Source organism: Etheostoma spectabile, chromosome 8 (assembly GCF_008692095.1).
Source record: "Etheostoma spectabile isolate EspeVRDwgs_2016 chromosome 8, UIUC_Espe_1.0, whole genome shotgun sequence".
Classification (NCBI taxonomy): Eukaryota; Metazoa; Chordata; class Actinopteri; order Perciformes; family Percidae; genus Etheostoma; species Etheostoma spectabile.
This window is the reverse complement of record NC_045740.1, coordinates 23236840-23254797: the sequence shown is the minus strand read 5'-3', so window position 1 is coordinate 23254797 and position 17958 is coordinate 23236840. Positions and strand designations below refer to the sequence as shown.

At 41.0% G+C, this 17958-nt stretch overlaps 1 protein-coding gene across 3 annotated transcripts; it reads right to left on the bottom strand.

The window, feature by feature from the left end:
- Positions 1–1475: 1475 nt before the first annotated feature.
- psme3ip1 (proteasome activator subunit 3 interacting protein 1) lies at positions 1476–11806 on the bottom strand. 3 transcript variants are annotated; one of them, XR_004333149.1, is made up of 7 exons: positions 11748–11806; positions 8958–9079; positions 6039–6178; positions 5459–5538; positions 2706–2912; positions 1833–2088; positions 1476–1585 (listed from the first exon to the last, which is right to left on the bottom strand). XR_004333149.1 is itself a non-coding variant. In XM_032524170.1 (6 exons), the coding sequence occupies exons 2-6, from the start codon at positions 9072–9074 to the stop codon at positions 2084–2086; spliced, it is 549 nt and encodes a 182-aa protein (XP_032380061.1). In that variant the 5' UTR covers positions 9075–9079; positions 11748–11806; the 3' UTR covers positions 1576–2083. The 3 variants fall into 3 exon arrangements, 2 of the variants coding, with proteins under 2 accessions (XP_032380061.1, XP_032380060.1); XM_032524170.1 differs by having other exon boundaries at positions 1576–2088; XM_032524169.1 differs by lacking the exons at positions 1476–1585; positions 1833–2088 and having other exon boundaries at positions 2604–2912.
- Positions 11807–17958: the final 6152 nt, after the last annotated feature.

The following is a 17958-nucleotide window of genomic DNA, read 5'->3' as shown; positions in this document are numbered from 1 at the left end:
TTTCAGACAGGTTACCCACGTCACATCTATGTTGTCAAACTCAGTTGGAGGCTGCGCAGTAACGCTCAGCTATCACCAGAAAACTGCTTCCAATATCCTTCACTGGTCTCCGTTCAAAACAACGGCATCACACCGTCCATTTCTTAGACAGTCTATCGATAAAGCGAGCTTTTTCCCGATTCACCGACATGCCCGTAAGATGTACCTCCTGGAATGAGGAGGCGCAGACAAGCCAGTTGTTGAGAAAAGGGTACGTCTTTACTCCCCTCAGGCCTGGTGATTAATTATGGTGAAGGCTGCCCTCATGCATCTTAGCCAGGGACAGGCCTAACAGTAGGATAGAAATGACCTGACATGCTTGACCTAAAAAGGCAAATTGGAGAAACTTTCAGTTCTGGGTGAATAAGAAAATGAAAGTAGGTGTCCCTGAGGTCTATAGAGGTGAACCACTCTCCTGGAGTGATAGGCCGAAGGATGCTGATCTAAAATGAGAGGACCTTCAGATACACCTCCTTAGGTTTAGTATCGGCCTATGAGCCTTTTCTTGATATCAGGAAATATGTATGAGTAAAACCCAGAGCTCTGCGTATGTGGGTCTCCTAATGTAACGGCCCAAAGTAATACTGAGCACTCACAGGGTCTGGGACCCAGGACAACTATTACATGACTTATTGTCATGGCAACCACTTTTCACAGCTACACCAACAAACTGAAACGCTTGTTACCAGGAACAAAAGCTGACATTATCTCCCACTCTCATCATCACTGTTTACCAAGACTTGGAGGCACTTGAGGCTACATGGAGCAACGAGCTCCTACACAGACTTGTTTCCTAACAAAAACAATTACGAGCATTGCGCTGCTTATGGTTAAAGACAGAGTTCAGCACATTTTGATGATATCTCACCTTGATTACCACGCTGGTTTTCTATCAGCTTACTAAGCTCAGCTCCTGACGCAATGTTCTCCTGCCAAGCTGTGAACACATCCCCGAATCCAATTACCCAAATTAGTTTTGATCTAGTCCAATTTTACAAATTTCATGGCCCACGTAGGTCTGACTATAAACCACATCTTCAGATCTTTAACCCCCAAAAACCTGGCAGAGCGTTCCACGTCTTTATTACAGTTTCATCGTTCACACCTGTTTTTTTTTATGGAGTCTTTATTTTCTCAAATCTTCTTTATGCACGTTTAATGAAAATACACACATCCACAAAATTGCAGTGGTCAATAAAAGCTTTATATTTTGGTCGCAGCTGTAGAATCAGGAGTCTGACAACGTTACAGGAGTGTAAATCAGTCAAGTATTCCTTTTAGTCGATGCTAAAAACCAAAGGTTTCACCATGTGCATGCAGAACCACTAGCGGTTGTACCAAGTATTTTTATTTATTTATTACAGTATTTTAAATTAACTTAATTTAAAGGATAGGGATAAGGAGTTCTGACAATTTGTTTTTTTTATAAGTTTAGCTTTTCTTGTTAAGTACTGGGTACGTTTACCTCTAATTCATAATCCATATCCACACACCATACCTGTGATGAGTGGTGAGATACAGACATTAACACAAGCAAATCATTGACCTTAGGAAGGGAGACAAAAACAGGCTGATTTAATGCAACATAATATTTTAAATCCATAAAAAGTCCCCGATGTTAACAAAAAAGTTCCACACACATACACACACAGTACAAGGGAAGCTCTTTATTTCTCTCTAATCAGACTTTGACCAAAAAAGCAGTCCAGCATCGTTCCAGAACCTTAAAACAAACCACTGATGAGGAAACACATTACATCACACTGATAAAAACATGTTTTTAAACCACTCACGCTTTGCATTTAAACCAAACGGAGAGCGAAGTGTGTCCTGCCCCGGCTCTCTCTCCTCTGCTGCTGCTAGCTAAAAGGTGCAAATTATTTGACACAGTCTAAAGCAGTCTCTTCCTTGCTCCACAGCTGTCAATCACTGTTCCCTTAGCCAATCGCACAGCTTGCAGTCACTGTGCCTGGGGTTGGGAGTAGGGTTGGGTGTGGGGGGGAGGATGTCGTCGGGGTAGGCAGCGCGGGATTGGTTGCTCGGCTTAAACTGCGTGAGATGTGATTGAGGGAAGGAAGGGTCGAGGTATCATGTTTGAGTGCCACAATAGCAGAAAATCACAAATAGATACACAGATTTAGTTCAGAGTAGAATTTAAATTGGTCTTAATGTACTGGTTCTTAAGATTATATTACTCGGCTGAACTTTGATGACAAAGAGCAACAGTTCAACTCACAGCTGTGAAAACAACAGGAATACTGACCTTTTTTTCTGGGTGTGTGTGCTGCCAGTGTTATACCTAATAGGGAAAGCAACTACTAAACATGTACTTTTTAGGTACACTTCTGTTGGCTCTGTTGTGTGTGTGTGTGTGTGTGTGTGTTTTGTGTGTGGATAACTTTTCTCTTTGCTAGCCATTCTGAAGGCATGCAAACTTCACGTTGCCTGGTAATCTCAGATTCAAAAGAGAGAGAACGCAAAAAGGTTTATGTGAATGTCCGTACACGTGTACAAGGACTCACTTAGTGCATTTTTGTATATATATATTGTGTGTGTGTGTGTGTGGTGTGTGTGTGTGTGTGTGTGTGTGTCTGTCTGTCTGTCTTATGTCTATCTGTAGGCCCTACTGTGCCGGGGGTACGGCAACATGATTGCGTCCACGCTACCTTCGCTGTCCGAACTGCTGTCAGAGTCGCTGCTGCCGGAATAAACCCAGAGTCCTGGTAAAACGCCGACGCACACGGCCGCTGACGGCAGGTGTAACACGCCTTGACCGGAGCCCAGGGCAGCTGGGGGGGCCTTGGCTGTCAGGTTGGGGATTGTTTGTTGATCTTCAGCTCCCCCTGGTTCTCCTCCTGCTCCATGCTCCTGTTCTGAACAGCACAACACACGGTGAGATTCAGGGGGTGTACGTGCAGACATCCCTGTCTAAGGCTATTTCAATTTGGAGGGTAGGAAACTGTGAATTATGTAACCAAGAAAAAAAAGAAAAAATACAATATACATGTTTTTTACTGTGTTAAGTGTTACTGTGTAAAGTCTATTTTTATTTTGGCGCCCATGTTATCCAATCTGTCTGTGCATTCCGGGCGTGTAGCGTTTGCGCTTCCTGAGTGCTGTAGGGATAGTTTCGGCGTCTCCTCTATGTCTTGCAAGAGACGGAGCGTATTCAAACCAGGCAGACAATCACATACAGGAAGACCAGAGTGCAGCTGGATACTTAAAATAACCCCATATCATCACATACCCTTCACCATACCTAGAGACTGGGCTGGTGTTATTTCAGTTAGCTTAATAGCTGGTATGATTTGCATTGAGAGATGATCTTATGGAAAGTTCCCCCTGCCTATCTCTAGGTATGGTGAAGGGTATGAGATGATGTGGGGCTATATTAATTCCAAAGGCCAAGGGAACTTTATCAGGATGCATAGTATACTGGATCCATGGCCTTTAAAAATAAAACTGTGCCTGCCTCTATGGGAATTTAACATAGGGGTGTGTATACTTATGCCCCCTGTATTTTAAAGGAAGAACATTTATTTATTACATTATTCATTCACAAAGAAAATTGGTGTTCTTATAAGGTTGGATTTTCCTGATGTTTTTGAATTAAGGCATTAAAGACAAATTTCAAAAAGATTTTTTTTTTATTATTCTTTTTAATCAACTTCAGCATGCAAGCCACTGTAACTGGGACCTTCATTGCCTACCGTCTGCAAGCTGTTATTGTCTTTTCGACCGCTGCAGGTGCATGTTCATTCATTGTTTATGGTTCATTGAAACATCGTTTAGACCCTTTACAATGAAAATCTCTAAAGTTATTTTCGTAAAGTATCTTTAAAGGAACATGCCAACTTATTGGGACTTTAGCTTATTCACCGTATCCTCCAGAGTTAAATAAGTCACACACAGGACTTCTCTAACAATAGGAACATGTTGGCATTATTTTGTCACTTATTGGGAGCAGTAGCTAGTTGGAACCTGTTACCTGCAGGATCTTTACTAGGCTATTCTATTGGTCAGACAGAGTTACAGCATGCACAGAGATGAGAAGGGTATGTAACTCTGCGGGATATGGTGAATAAGCTAAAGTCTCAATGAGTTGGCGTGTTCCTTTAAAATACAGTGTCCTAAAAAAGGGACGCTTTTTTGTTGTTGAGTATATATAGCTTAACCACCTTAACAGTTAAGACCACAATCAGGGTTTGAACCAAAGCAATTGACACTCAGCATTGTAAAGGGGTCCCCTTGGGATCTGTCTGACCATCTTGGGTTTCCATTACTAGGCAGACCGCTTCCGCTTCGCAAAAGAGGGTCAGTCGTTCTGTCCAGGGCCTGAAGTTAACGTTTTTGATCCATTTAAAAATCTACCTGCCACAGTCACTTTTTCCCAGCCAGTTTTTTTGCCTCATAAAGATGAAAAACAGTAGTTGCTGTGTCTCTATGATCCTATCCTGTCCTGTCTTATCCATGGTAGCCTACTTGTGGACATTGCGCCGTCATCACGTGCTGTAGTAGGGGGGCCTCCCTGCTAATCCATCATAAAGGCATAATTTCCTATCCTGGGCTGGGACACATATGCATACGGTTTGATAAAGTATTTATTGGACTTTAACTTATCATTGCACCTACAATAATGTATGTGTCATCTGCAGTTTTTCCACGTGTGTGATTATGTGCGTTTATGAGTGTGTGTGCGCCAGTCGTGGGGGGAACGGAGCAGCAGCCCTGCCCGCTGCAGCCAGGCGACAGGACTGAAACAACAGCAACTCACAGAAACTTTATAGTGAAAAACCGTTACAGCGTACATTGATGTTAAAATGCATGCAGGTTGGCAGGACGTCCGACAGGTTTTGTTTGCTATCTTTTGCTCTACGTTTTGTTGGAAAATGTGAGATGTTCGAGTCACACACGTCTCGTATTTAGATCAGAAACAAGGAAATTAATTTGACCCATTCTCATGCGATTGGGGTCCCCGGCTGTCAATGTCTTCCAGTGATTTGGGCCCCTGATTGGTCCGGGCCCGTAAGCAACGGTGTACCCTGCTTACCAATAGTTACGCATCTGAATCACTCAATTCTCATAGGCTACCTGCCGATGTGGCAGGTAGAATGACAGTGTTACCCGCCAATTGCAAAATTCACCCACATTTGCCAGGTGGCCGGGTGTTAATTTCAGGCCCTGGTCCTGTCCAATTATAAAAGTAATTCCAGCTCTGCATGTAGAACAAAAACGCACACTCCTTGGAAGCAATGTATGCACCATTCAATCACAAGCAGTGAGCGGAGTACGAGCGTTTTTGGGTTGGATGGGTGGGTCTATCATTTAGCAATTCCAGGAATTGTCAAGAAAGTCCACTACTCAATTTCTCTTCAGACAGACATTCCTCCTGATATATGGGCCCCAGGCTGCAGCCCACCTGTGTGTCTGGCTCCGTTTCCTGTCGTTGCTGTAGTTGTTAACCTCTGCTTCTTACTGCTGTCTGACGACTGGGAGGAACTGGGTAAGAGAACAAAGAGATTTTGAAGATGTAAAGCGGCTCTAATAAAGATTTTCATGCCAACAACGGGGTCAGTAACAGTGACAAACCCATGGGAGTTCCACTCAGCTCTACTTAGCATTTCAGCCTCTTTCAGCTCATTTTTTGTGAGACATACCTTGACTCAGAGGTTCAGTCTTCACACACACACACACACACACACACACATAGTGAAGCATTTAGCAGCTAAAAATAAATATATTTCCCTCAGGAGTTGACGAAGATTAAAACAATTTAAGGAAAGTTAATATTTGACCTTAATTCAAAAGACTGACAGACAACTTGAAATGAATGATATTGTGGTTTTGTTTTGCTGAATGAGGAAATAGGCAAGCGCTTTCTAACAAGTTTCATATTAACTTTAAAAGGTCAGCGCTGTATTCACAGCATGTTCGGCTGCCCCCGAGCAAAATCTAAATCAGCCGATGCAGCTTTAAAGGATGTGTATCTGTGTGCCTACCTGCGCCTCTTGACAGCTCCAGCCAATAGATGGGCCTGAGACAGGTGGCTGGTCCTTTGCTCCGCCCCCGGTTGTTTAGCAGCCACCTTCTTTTCCGGCTCTTTGCGGCTTTCCGTGGACACTTGCTTCACTAGAGCGCTGTGACAGTACCGAGTTAAGGTGAATAAACCATATCGGAGCCTTGGAGAGGGAACAAAGAGTGGGGCTCATGGGCAAGTAGAAATGCACAACCTATTCAACAGCGGTCCAGTCAACAAGGTATGTTCTGTCCTCCCTTCAGGGGTATCCATTACATCTCTCCATCAGTGTGCTAGAAAAAGTGACACAGTTCTGAGGGGCTAAAAACGCACTAATGCAGCAAAGCAGAGAGCACTGACACAGATATAAAGCCTAAAAGAAGAGACGAGATGGACAGAGCTCAGGAGACATGTAATCGGGGTCGAGATGCAGAGACAGAAAATTGGACTGAGAAACGCACACAGATAAAGCACAAGACAAAAAAGGGACAGATGGACGGGAAACCATGGACACAACGTGGGGCATTAAGCATACGTGAGCTCCATTCGAGCAGTCATGAGTTTTTACTGCATTAACTAAGGTCTGCACCTGTGTGCGTGCGTGTACTTTTTGTTCACAGCAATTGCTATAAAAACGGTCACCGTAGTTACCAGCCTATGATACAGTTTCCACGACAACCCATTCTCTTCTTCATCTGCACACAAACCTGTCTGTCAGAAACCTGTCTGTCGGCAAAGACAAAAAGAGAGTGGCAGAGGGGAGCAGACAAAGAGCACAACAACAAGCAAAACTACTGGACATGTATTTAAAAGTGCAAGAGTGTCATATAGTGTCGTATTTACACTGAGATGTAAGGCAGAGTATCTATGGATTACAGGAGTTCTGTTTATGAATTAAATTGCTTGTCCATAATACATGCATACATATTTACAACACTTTTCTGCTCCTTTCGTGGGCTAAAATTTGAGGTTATGTAATGCAGCGATATGATGCAGATGCTATTTGGCAAAACCAAAACAGGCTGGTTCCAGACCTGTGACCCGTTGCCCACACCTAAGATTTGTTCAGTGATTGCTCCCACTCATAGCTGCTTTCTCCAGTTGGAGAAAGCCAGCCAATCAGAGCTTCGTAAGCAGAATTAAGAATGGATCTTCCTACAGTTGTTAGCTACAAGAGATATGTTGGTCAATATCTTATTGCAGAAGAGCTGAACTCTCTCTACATGTCAGCTGACAACATTGTTTACATTAAATTATGTCTAAATGTTATTCCTTCATTCAGCGCGTAGACTTAAAACGTGGCAGAATAAAAAAAAAAAAAAAAAAAGTTAATTTCAGAACCTGCTACTTCATCAGTTTGGGTATTAAAATGTTTGGATGTTTTGTTTCAAAATAGCATACGAACTGGAAGGTGTAAACCAAAAACCTCAGCCCCAGGCAAAGTAATCGTGCCTCATTTGCATTAGTGTTTTTTTTGTTACTAGGAGTGTCACAATTCATTTAGATGTAAAGATCACGATTTGATTAAATTTTTGATTTAAACATTGTCTTTTCAAAAATTATCGACCGAATGCACCATTCATTTAAAGAGGTGCACATGAACGCACCATGGAGTCCCATCGGAAAACTTACTCACGGAGAAGGCAAAAAAGCAGGAGGATTTTTCAGTTCGGTTGTTTCTCTGTTAGCTGCGACTCCGGCAGTGGCAGTTGCCGTGGCTACCAGTAAGCTAATGTTACCCATGTATTTAGCTGTCGTGTATCCAAGCTACACTGGATGCACAAATGTGGGCAAGTAGTCAAGGTAAAGACAGGAAATAATACCGGGGGGCTCGCAGAGCCTGCTTCTGATTTTGATTGTTAAAATAGAAAGCTTGTTTTGATCATTTTAATTTAATTTATAATCAAAACCAAGGCATCTCTATTCGTAATTAAGTATTACGAATGACACATTTAGCCTTTAATTATTGCATTTTTGCATTCGATATAAAAGGCCCAGTATGTAACGTGTTTAGTTGTTCATTATCATAATTAGTGTTTCCCGTTCACCAACTTGTCCTTTTTCATGAATATTTACCACCACCATCAATTTCAAGTGTTTCCTAATTGCTTGAAATTTTACTTTTCCATTTGCATTAACTGGGACAGACGCTCCATATTCATGCGCCATAAGGGACATACAGGATATATTGCTCCGCCTTTTGCGTTTTCACTGTCACATGATAAACTCACTAATCTGCTAATGGGTCAATGGGTAAAGGGACAAGCTGGAAGAAGGAAACATGGAGGACCACACGTATTCAAATTTCAGGAACAGGAGTCTTCTTCTTCGCCCAGAAAAAGAAAAAAGGACATTGAAAAGAGCAAGAGGTCGGCTTTTTGAAGCGTGAAGGCTACCGTAGCTGTAATACGTACTGTGAGTGGTGCGAGAGAGTTTATTGGGATTTATATGATCTCAACACTAGATGGGAGAAGTTCCTACACATTGGACCTTTAAAAAAAGCTTTGAAGGCATGCCTCTTCTTTAGAAATAAACTTGATTGTCTTGGCTCTGGAGGCAGTTTGAATGTTTCCTTTGAATTGAATTTGTTTGACTTGATACTTGTTTTGATATAATGCAAACATTCAAAAAACACACACATTGTGAATAAGTGTCAGCATGCATCTCACTGAAGTACACTGATACCAGTCTCCAATTCTCATTTCATAAAGAAAATAAACTAGACGCACAAAGTTCAACTGCAGTGACTTCAACTACATCTCAGTGCTTATCTTAAACCTGAAACACAGCTCACTAAAATGGGGGCTAACCCATTAGTATATTTAGGCTAATAACTACAGAGTGACACTGGATTATTAAAATGCTTTTTTTATATATAAACCAACATGTGATAAAAGGATATTCTGTATTCCAACAGTTCCTGTTTCTCCTCATCCCTGCGTTGCTTCTCAACCAGGCACTGTTGCCTGGAGACCTCGTCCAGGAAGCTGGTCTCCTCCTCGTCCAATCCCCTTACCATGTTCCCTGTCACCATGGAAACAAACATGCTCTCAACACATGGCAATTTTAAGAAGAAGAAGAAGAAGAAAACAACTGATAAGAGACTGTTATAAATCCACACTAATAGACCTTCATGGTTAAAGAAAATCCGGCATGTTTACTTTTAACAGATGTTAACACATTTACTGTTGATATGAATAATCTACATAAAGAAATGACAGCATATGGATTGTCATAGCTACAAATCTGCCATCTGATACATTAATTATTAAAATACCAGTAAGACAATATATGAATCAGGGCTCCCGACTAACTTTTTGTACTAAGAGCACTGTAGCCCCTTACTAACAAATTCAGAGCACAGACAGAAAATGTAGGGGCACACAACTTCAAATGGACATGCAACGCAATTTTTTTCCCCCCATGTTAACTGTTTTACTGAAAAATGCTTTGGGAATAAATACAGAAACTACAATGTGCTGTTTTATTTTAGTTAACATTTTAATTGAATGCTGCTTAACAAATCCACATTCAGAATTGTAAAAGTATTATTATTGTCAGTACAGACTCTACCTCTGTCTCTTCTTGTTTACACTGAAATAACACATATCTAAGGTGTTTAGACTTCAATGGAACGGGGAGTATCTAGGTTAACTAACTACCTAGCACTACTATTTGTTTTTACTTCGTAAATAGTTATGTATTTAGCAACCTATATCTATTTTTTTCATAGGAGCGGTCTCAGCTCTCTGCTGTCACATTTCTACCTCTCTCACCTACATTCCATTACATCAGCGTGTGGAAAATTTCAAAACTGACGTTTAAATATCATGCAAAGTAGTCAGTGAACACACTACAGCCCTGCCCAGGTGTATCAACACAGCGCCGCAGACCGGGTTGAGACGTAAACAAAGTGAGGCAAAGAGAGGTGGGCTAACGGGACCCGCGAGTCACTCGTGGGTCTCGCTTTTGCAACCGGCAGTGGCGTTGCTTTTTCATTTATTAACATGTCACGGCATACTCTATGCTTGAGGCTAAGATTGTGTTTAACCAGTGTTTTAACTGCGAAGTGCCTGCACTGTCGGCTAGCCGCTGCAACATTCGCAGTTCATGGAGTTGGTCTCCTTATAGTACCTCAGCCAGCTGAATTCTTCCAGCCAGTCTTCTCAAAAATAGTGGGTTCGGCCTTTTTCGCCACATAAACCTCTGACATCAGACTGTGACACTGTAGACTCTGGCACACTAGCCGCAGATCAGAAGAACAAGTCAATAGTTTGCTTACTCATTGTTGTGAAAGCACCCTCAAGAGCCACAAAAGACATTTAATAAGGGCTGTGAACATTTCATCCTTTTATCTTGTCAACTGGCGCAACAAACGCATCAGGGCTGCGACATATCGCGTTAGACACTCAGAGATTTTGTGTTAGTTGAAAGAAAATATGATTAGTCTGCACTTTAAAATGTAACTCGCGGGGGCGGCCTATAGCTCACTGAGTAAGAGCGCTCGCCCCATGTTGGCTGGGTCCTGCAGCGGCCCGGGTTCAGGTCCAGCCTGCGGCCCTTTGCTGCGTGTTGTCCCCCATCTCTCTCCCCCTTTCACGTCTGTCCACTGTCTCGCTGTCCAATAAGGGGAAACCACCCCCCCCCAAAAAAAATAATCTTAAAATGTAATAGCATTCTTTTTTTATTCAATTTAGTGGTCAATTTGTTCAATAAAAAACATTCTGTTTTTTGGTTTCAAATTCAACAAGCAAATTGTTGGATATTTTAGCAGAATACTGAAAGCAGCAGACAGGCAGAACTGAGTACACTTAAATCGGTTTATTTATTGCTAGTAGTATCATAATCGCGTTATTCAAGAACGTTAAAGCCTATTTTCCTCATATCGCGCAGCTACATTTTACAGCTATTTTTTGCTGTTTAAGTGCTACTAACCTAACATCGCCAGACTAATTTGCAAATGTGTAGAAATCTACAAACATTCAGTTCATCTTTGATTTCAATAGATGAACTGAGTGAGACGAGAGAGAGCCTTGACACAATTAGAGAGACCTACAAATAAACCAACCAACCTGAGGAAAACATGCAAGTTGGGCCTATGCCTGGTCTGTTTTCAGGCAGGAAAAGAAATGGCGGCTGGGTCATTAACTTTCTTACATTACGGCTAAACATTACACTAAAACGTCTTTATGAAAACGTTTGAGGCGGGAAATAATCTTGAGTCACATTTGATCAGCGCTGCCTAAATGATGAGTTGCACTGGATGGATCTAAAGGACGGGAATGCTTCCTCTGTCAGTCTCGCTAAACCCCCCTATTAATATACGCTGTGTTGGCCCCCAGGCCGGTTTGGGGGAAATCTACTTTAAGGAGGGGGCCAGAGACTGCCCCCTCAAATGAAAATGAAATTGGCAGATTCATCTGGGTTTTCGGCATTTACAGTACTGAGCAGCACTATTAAATTTTTTTTTTTTTTTTTTTTTTACAGTTTTGACAGGGGCAAAACAACGAGCGAAGGACTTTAAATTTTTTTTTGTGTGAAATGGCCCCATTTTCCCTTTTTTTAGCTGAAAAGGACGCTAAAAAAAAAACCCTTTTAAACTGTTTATTCTCTATAACACTTGCCACTGGCAATCCTATGACAAGGGAGGGAAAAGTCCTTTAACGTTAAAAGAAACAGAAAAAAGACTCACTGAATTTAATTTCTCCTCAACTCCCTTTTTTTCTTTTTTTTCTGCTCCGCATCGCTCAAAGAGGGGAACCCGGGGCATAACCCCCCGGGCTCTGAGCAGAAACAAAAAAACGTGGATTAGCACATGCAAAGCATTTTTTGAAGTTGGCACTTTGGGATTTGTGGTAAGGAATGTGTTTACCCCTGGGCGTCAGGTTTCCTGACTTTCTCCATTCCCCTGTCTCTTCTTCCTATAATTCAGCAGCTTGCGACACAAAATTTCCCGCTGAGGTCAAAGCCCCGGTGGCCCGCCCCTTCCTTACATGACCCACACCACAAATGGCAAATAAAAAAAAAAAAAAAAGCAAAAGCAGATTCCGTTGGGCCCTTTTAAGTTTTTCAAAATAACCTGGGGATTTTAAAATTCTTTACACCTAGTAAGAAAACGCAAACTGCCCCCATCTCGTTCTTTTTAAATCCACGCTGAAGACCTTTTTTTTTTTATGTTGCCTTTCTATAAATGGTTGCTCATTTCTTATACTGAAGTGGATTTTTGTTGAAACTGTATGACAATCAGCAAGGGTCAGATTCAAAAATTAAATGCCTTGATTAGACAGTGATTTGACTGTTCTAATGAACATTTCTAAACAATTAAGTGACAAAAAGTGAAATTTTGTATTATTATTGTTGGCTGAAACATACATTGAGGGGAACTGAGTAACTTGGTGCCTTTTGGGATGTTTCGGTTAACAATTTGTAAGATTATGGTTGTGGAAACAAACATATTTCTGAGAATTTCTCCAGTGTGGGTGTGACAAAATTTATGGTAAAATCTACAAGAAACAGTTGGAGCTGTTCAGGATTTTGCAAAGTTTGCCGTGATTGAACTAAGCCGTATAGTGAGGACTATATTTTATATATATCTCCAACCGGCCCGTCAGACACCGCCTACCAAGAGCCTGGGTCTGTCCGAGGTTTCTGCCTAAAAGGAAGTTTTTCCTCGCCACTGTCGCACTGTTGCTTGCTCTGGAGGAGACTACTAGAACTGTTGGGTCCTTTAAATTCTGGAGTGTGGTCTATCTGTATAGCGTCTTGAGATAACTCTTGTTATGAATTGATACTATAAATAAAATTGAATTGAATTATATTGTAGTGTAAAGAGAAGTACTTCCACTCTTGGTTATGGGTAACCAAATACAAAGTCCCATGATCCCGCGGGGCCCGTGGTGGATGGATGAGAGTGTAAAGACGTATGGTTCTGCCTGTTTAGAGCGACCTTATTGGCCAACAAAGTTTGGGTTTTCACAAAATGATTATTGCGCTCCGATAACGTGTGTGGGGCAGCGGCCTATAGACTGTCCCATACTCGCAGCCTAAAATCTGCTATTTTATATGTTTAACTGTTTTAACTGCTCTTTAATGTTTAATTTCTCATACTGCAAAGTAACTTTTGATTTTCATATTTTATTTTGACTTGTTTCAACTGCTCTTTGTTTCATTTCTTGTACTGCACTGTGACTTTTATTATTTTAATCGTTTTTATGTAAAGCACTTTGAATTGCCCTGTTGCTGAAATGTGCACTAGAAATAAAGCTGCCTTGTCTTGCCTACTGTGAAGTACTAATGAAGTTTCCAACAAAGCCACACCACTGAAACTGTAGTATAAAGATACATCTTAAAGACACATGAAAGAATTATTCCCAGGGGCTTAGGCCTGGTGGGGGGGGCTATCTAACACTGGAGGAAACCCTGTAGTGTAAACCCATGTCAAGACTGGACTAGACTACTAATTGAAAAAGTCATCAGCAGTTGTTTTCAATGGTTTTCTCAGGGGACCCCCGCTGACAATTTGTGAATTGAATTCATTTATGATTTATCTACGTACCCTTCACAACCATTGCTTCTGAGTACAACACTTACTTACCTGTGAGTATTAACGCGATCAAAACCACCTGAGGCTGCAATTCAGTGATGCATCTGTTGAATAAATGCAGCAAATAAAAGTTCCAACATGCATGTGCAAAGCCCCTATGGAAAGGTCAATAACACACTACTACCATATTCAACGCTGCAATATTAATTAGCCCCCCAGTAATGTTAATCAGTTTATATGTAATGAGTATGATCAAAACATAATAGCACACTAGAGCACTAAACTAAATCTATAAACTAAATTTTTACATTTTCGTTTACTTAACATCTGGATATTTGCCACCAGGCCTATATTCTTCACATTTTGGATCCATTTCTGTAAGAGTGTACTTACATAGTTTAGTTGAACCTGGCCGGTGTTCCGGTTTAACGAGAGTCCATGTTAACTGGCGACCGTCAGCCAAAAGCGTCTGTTGTTGTCGTAGTGACGGCAGCTGTTGAAAACGGGAAGAGAATACGTAGCTGTCCGCGTGAATGCCTTTTTGTTAAGTTGTCATTAAAAAGTAACACATAACGACGTGTACGTTACCTCTCTGATTTGTCTTTAGAGTCTAGCCTGAGGAAACTTGTCCGTCGCGTTAGGAACGTGATTTGCTGTTAAGGAAAACAGGAACACAGCGTTGCTCTTCCTGTTAATGTCTAGAATACGTTTTATTAAATACACCTATTCGTCTTCAGAGCCTGTTTGAGTAAACAAATGTCACGTAGAAAAGTATTTAGGTTAGCCCTTTTAAAAGTAGAAAAAAAATGAATAATGAGTAAAAACTTGGATTCGAACTCGTACACTGCCGTTGTGAGAAATATATAAGGTTCAACGGCCTTACGCAGCGCGCCATAGCATATCTGTTAGGCATGACTTCATATCAACTCAAACGTCACACAACGTCTCTTAAAATGAAGAGGCAGCCAGATCAACTGGTGACCACATCACACAGCGTGCAAATATCTCACAAGTCACTCTTGCTCAGAAATTGTCTTTATTTTGTTTGATTCCCACAAAATACACGCCTTGTATGTTTGTCAATTGTAAGCACGTTCAAATCCACCTGAAACTCAAATGTCCATCTCTGACAAAACAAATAATAAGTCTCAGCTATCTCATACATCATATCTTTAAAACAGGAGGCAGTCAGATCCAGTTGTGACAACTGTAGCCTTAAGCTACTAACATTAAAATAAATTATATAGGCTTATTTGTGTTGGTAGCTTCAACCTTGAGCTTATAGGCTACTTAACACCTCATTTGGTCACCACTCCTTCCAGTTCTCAGCTGCAAATGACGGAAATGAACTACAAAAAAAACGTTGAAATTCATAACCCTTATCCCACTTACTGACTTTAAAGTATGGTTGCCTGCGCTCCTGTCCGATGGCTGTCCATGCTAACTGTTCTGCATTTGCACTGTAGGCTACTATTCATCCTGCACACACGTGTATGTGAAATCATGTTTATTTATTATTTGTTTTGTCAGAGATGGACATTTGAGTTTCAGGTGGATTTGAACGTGCTTACAATTGACAAACTAACAAGGCGTGTATTTTGTGGGAATCAAACAAAATAAAGACAATTTCTGAGCAAGAGTGACTTGTGAGATATTTGCACGCTGTGTGATGTGGTCACCAGTTGATCTGGCTGCCTCTTCATTTTAAGAGACGTTGTGTGACGTTTGAGTTGATATGAAGTCATGCCTAACAGATATGATGCTATGGCGCGCTGCGTAAGGCCGTTGAACCTTATATATTTTCTCACAACGGCAGTTACGAGTTCGAATCCAAGTTGTTACTCATTATTCATTTTTTTTCTACTTTTAAAAGGGCTAAATACTTTTCTACGTGACATTTGTTTACTCAAACAGGCTCTGAAGACGAATAGGTGTATTTAATAAAACGTATTCTAGACATTAACAGGAAGAGCAACGCTGTGTTCCTGTTTTCCTTAACAGCAAATCACGTTCCTAACGCGACGGACAAGTTTCCTCAGGCTAGACTCCAAAGACAAATCAGAGAGGTAACGTACACGTCGTTATGTGTTACTTCTTAATGACAACTTAACAAAAAGGCATTCACGCGGACAGCTACGTATTCTCTTCCCGTTTTCAACAGCTGCCGTCACTACGACAACAACAGACGCTTTTGGCTGACGGTCGCCAGTTAACATGGACTCTCGTTAAACCGGAACACCGGTCACATTTACCAGAGATTAACAGTCAAAAATATGGATTTCTAGGCTAACTTGTGGTGTCATTTTGACACATTTTACGAGGTGGAAACACACTAACTACTGGATAATCACAGCACATGTGAGATTTTTGAAATGTTTTTAATACCTGTGTTTCAAGAGAGTAGGCCTACTAATCTGAACTCAACCTGTAAGGATTTGGCGCTCCCTTGTGGTCATCTTTAATCATCACAAGTAATTAGAATTATAGCAATTTAAAGACCCTCTCGTCCACGAAGACAGCTCTAGAAAACCATAAGACAGCACAGCAGATTTACAATGAGACCACAATCGAGTCAAATGCGAGTTCCTTCTAGAAGGGACCAAGGCTTCTCGTTTGTTTCTCTGTTGATTCACTCACGGCGACGATAACAACATTAACGTTAGCCGCTAAAGGTAGCTAAGCCTTTTATTCTGCTAATGATACAATTTATATTTTACAATGTAGATATATAGAAAACAGCAATAAATCTGCAGTACACCAGTCCGACTCACTGGATTTCTATTGCTGTAGTTTCGATGCTCGAGTGGTAGCTACAGCAGTGGACACGCAGATATGCCTACTCTTATAAGAGTAACGTTATGTGCTGCAACCCCAGGCAAGCGTTAGCTTCATTAGCATTCAAGCTAGCTGTTGTCACCGCTGTCGGTAGCCGAACATCGTGTCATGTTGGAAAAGCAATACTTTCAGCTGCAAAACCGAGCATAATTGAGTTTCAGCTTATGACAATTGCACATTATTTTGAATAATTTCAGTTTCACTTAGCTAAACTTACCAAGCTCGGCTCCAAATCAATGGCGTTTTGTGTAACGGTAAAAATATCCCGTCGCTATTTTTAACGTGCGCCTTTAGTTCCGACCTACTTTTCATGAAGTTTGTTGCTGAAATTAAATGCGAAATGCAAACAAGCCAACCGTGCCATCGAGTGATGACATTAGAAAGCAGGTAGCGTGTAAAAGAAAAATATATATATATAGATATTTTTTTCATTTAATCGTTCTGGTGTAGGGTACTTGTAGAGTCAAAATTTAAAACCCAATAATCCATGTTCAAAACATGGAGAAAATATTTAAAAAATAAACAAAAAACAATATAATATGAGTTAGTTTATGAATAAATCTGCAATCTACATATAGTTGCATATGTATCAATATGTAACAGCCTTGAGCTTTTGAGGTTTTAGTATGCCTCAAACCACACCTTGGTTTGAGCAATTAGAGGAAGACAACAGAGGAAGCTTATACAAATATGAATTTAGTTCTAAGCAGTAAATGGTGAAGGAATGTCAGCTTGTTCCTTAAATCATTTGATATTAACCAGTCTAACCAGATGAAAGACTTGTGTAGAAGACACATTTCTCTACACATGTCTACTAAATAAAATAAAGGTATTCAAGTTGTCACATACTGGACAGGCCTTTATCTTCAGTCCTGCCTAATGTTTTCAACCTTCCATTAAAATGCACCTTCTGAATACCCAGAGCACGGTGGAGGGATCACGTAAAATATAGAGTAGCTTGGTAACACCTCAGAATGACTTGACTGTTTCCCAACATGGAAGACAACCCTAAGATAAGACAAGCCTTTTTTGGCATTGCACAGAGACCCGTACAACAGAACTGTGAGTGCCCTAACTGAAGGTGCATTAGCGATAAAAACAAGATAAGGGTTGAATAGACAAACACAAGAATAATTGAAGACATTAGACACCAAGGACAGGTGAAATGTTCGACATAATTTATTATATTTTAACAATATTGCACACGTGTGACAATGAAGGTAAGTCAATGGTTCTTGTGTGTGTTGCAACTTTGGGTTCAACACTGGGGGATTCAGAGGAATTACGCCTATGGTTGAGTGCTCTGATGGGAAGAAGTGTGTTGTGGGCAGCTTCCAGTCCCTAGTGTCCCCTTTGCCCTGTGTTTCCTGTATGTCTTTCCCCTGTCTGTGTAAGTAGGTCAGAAGGCAGAACCTGTCGAAGGCGGGACGCCTTTGTGCTCACACAGCGGCTTATCATTCTCAACAACCCTGCAGTAATGCTGAACACCCACACAGTGGGTTTCAGTTATTATGGCTGATTAGAC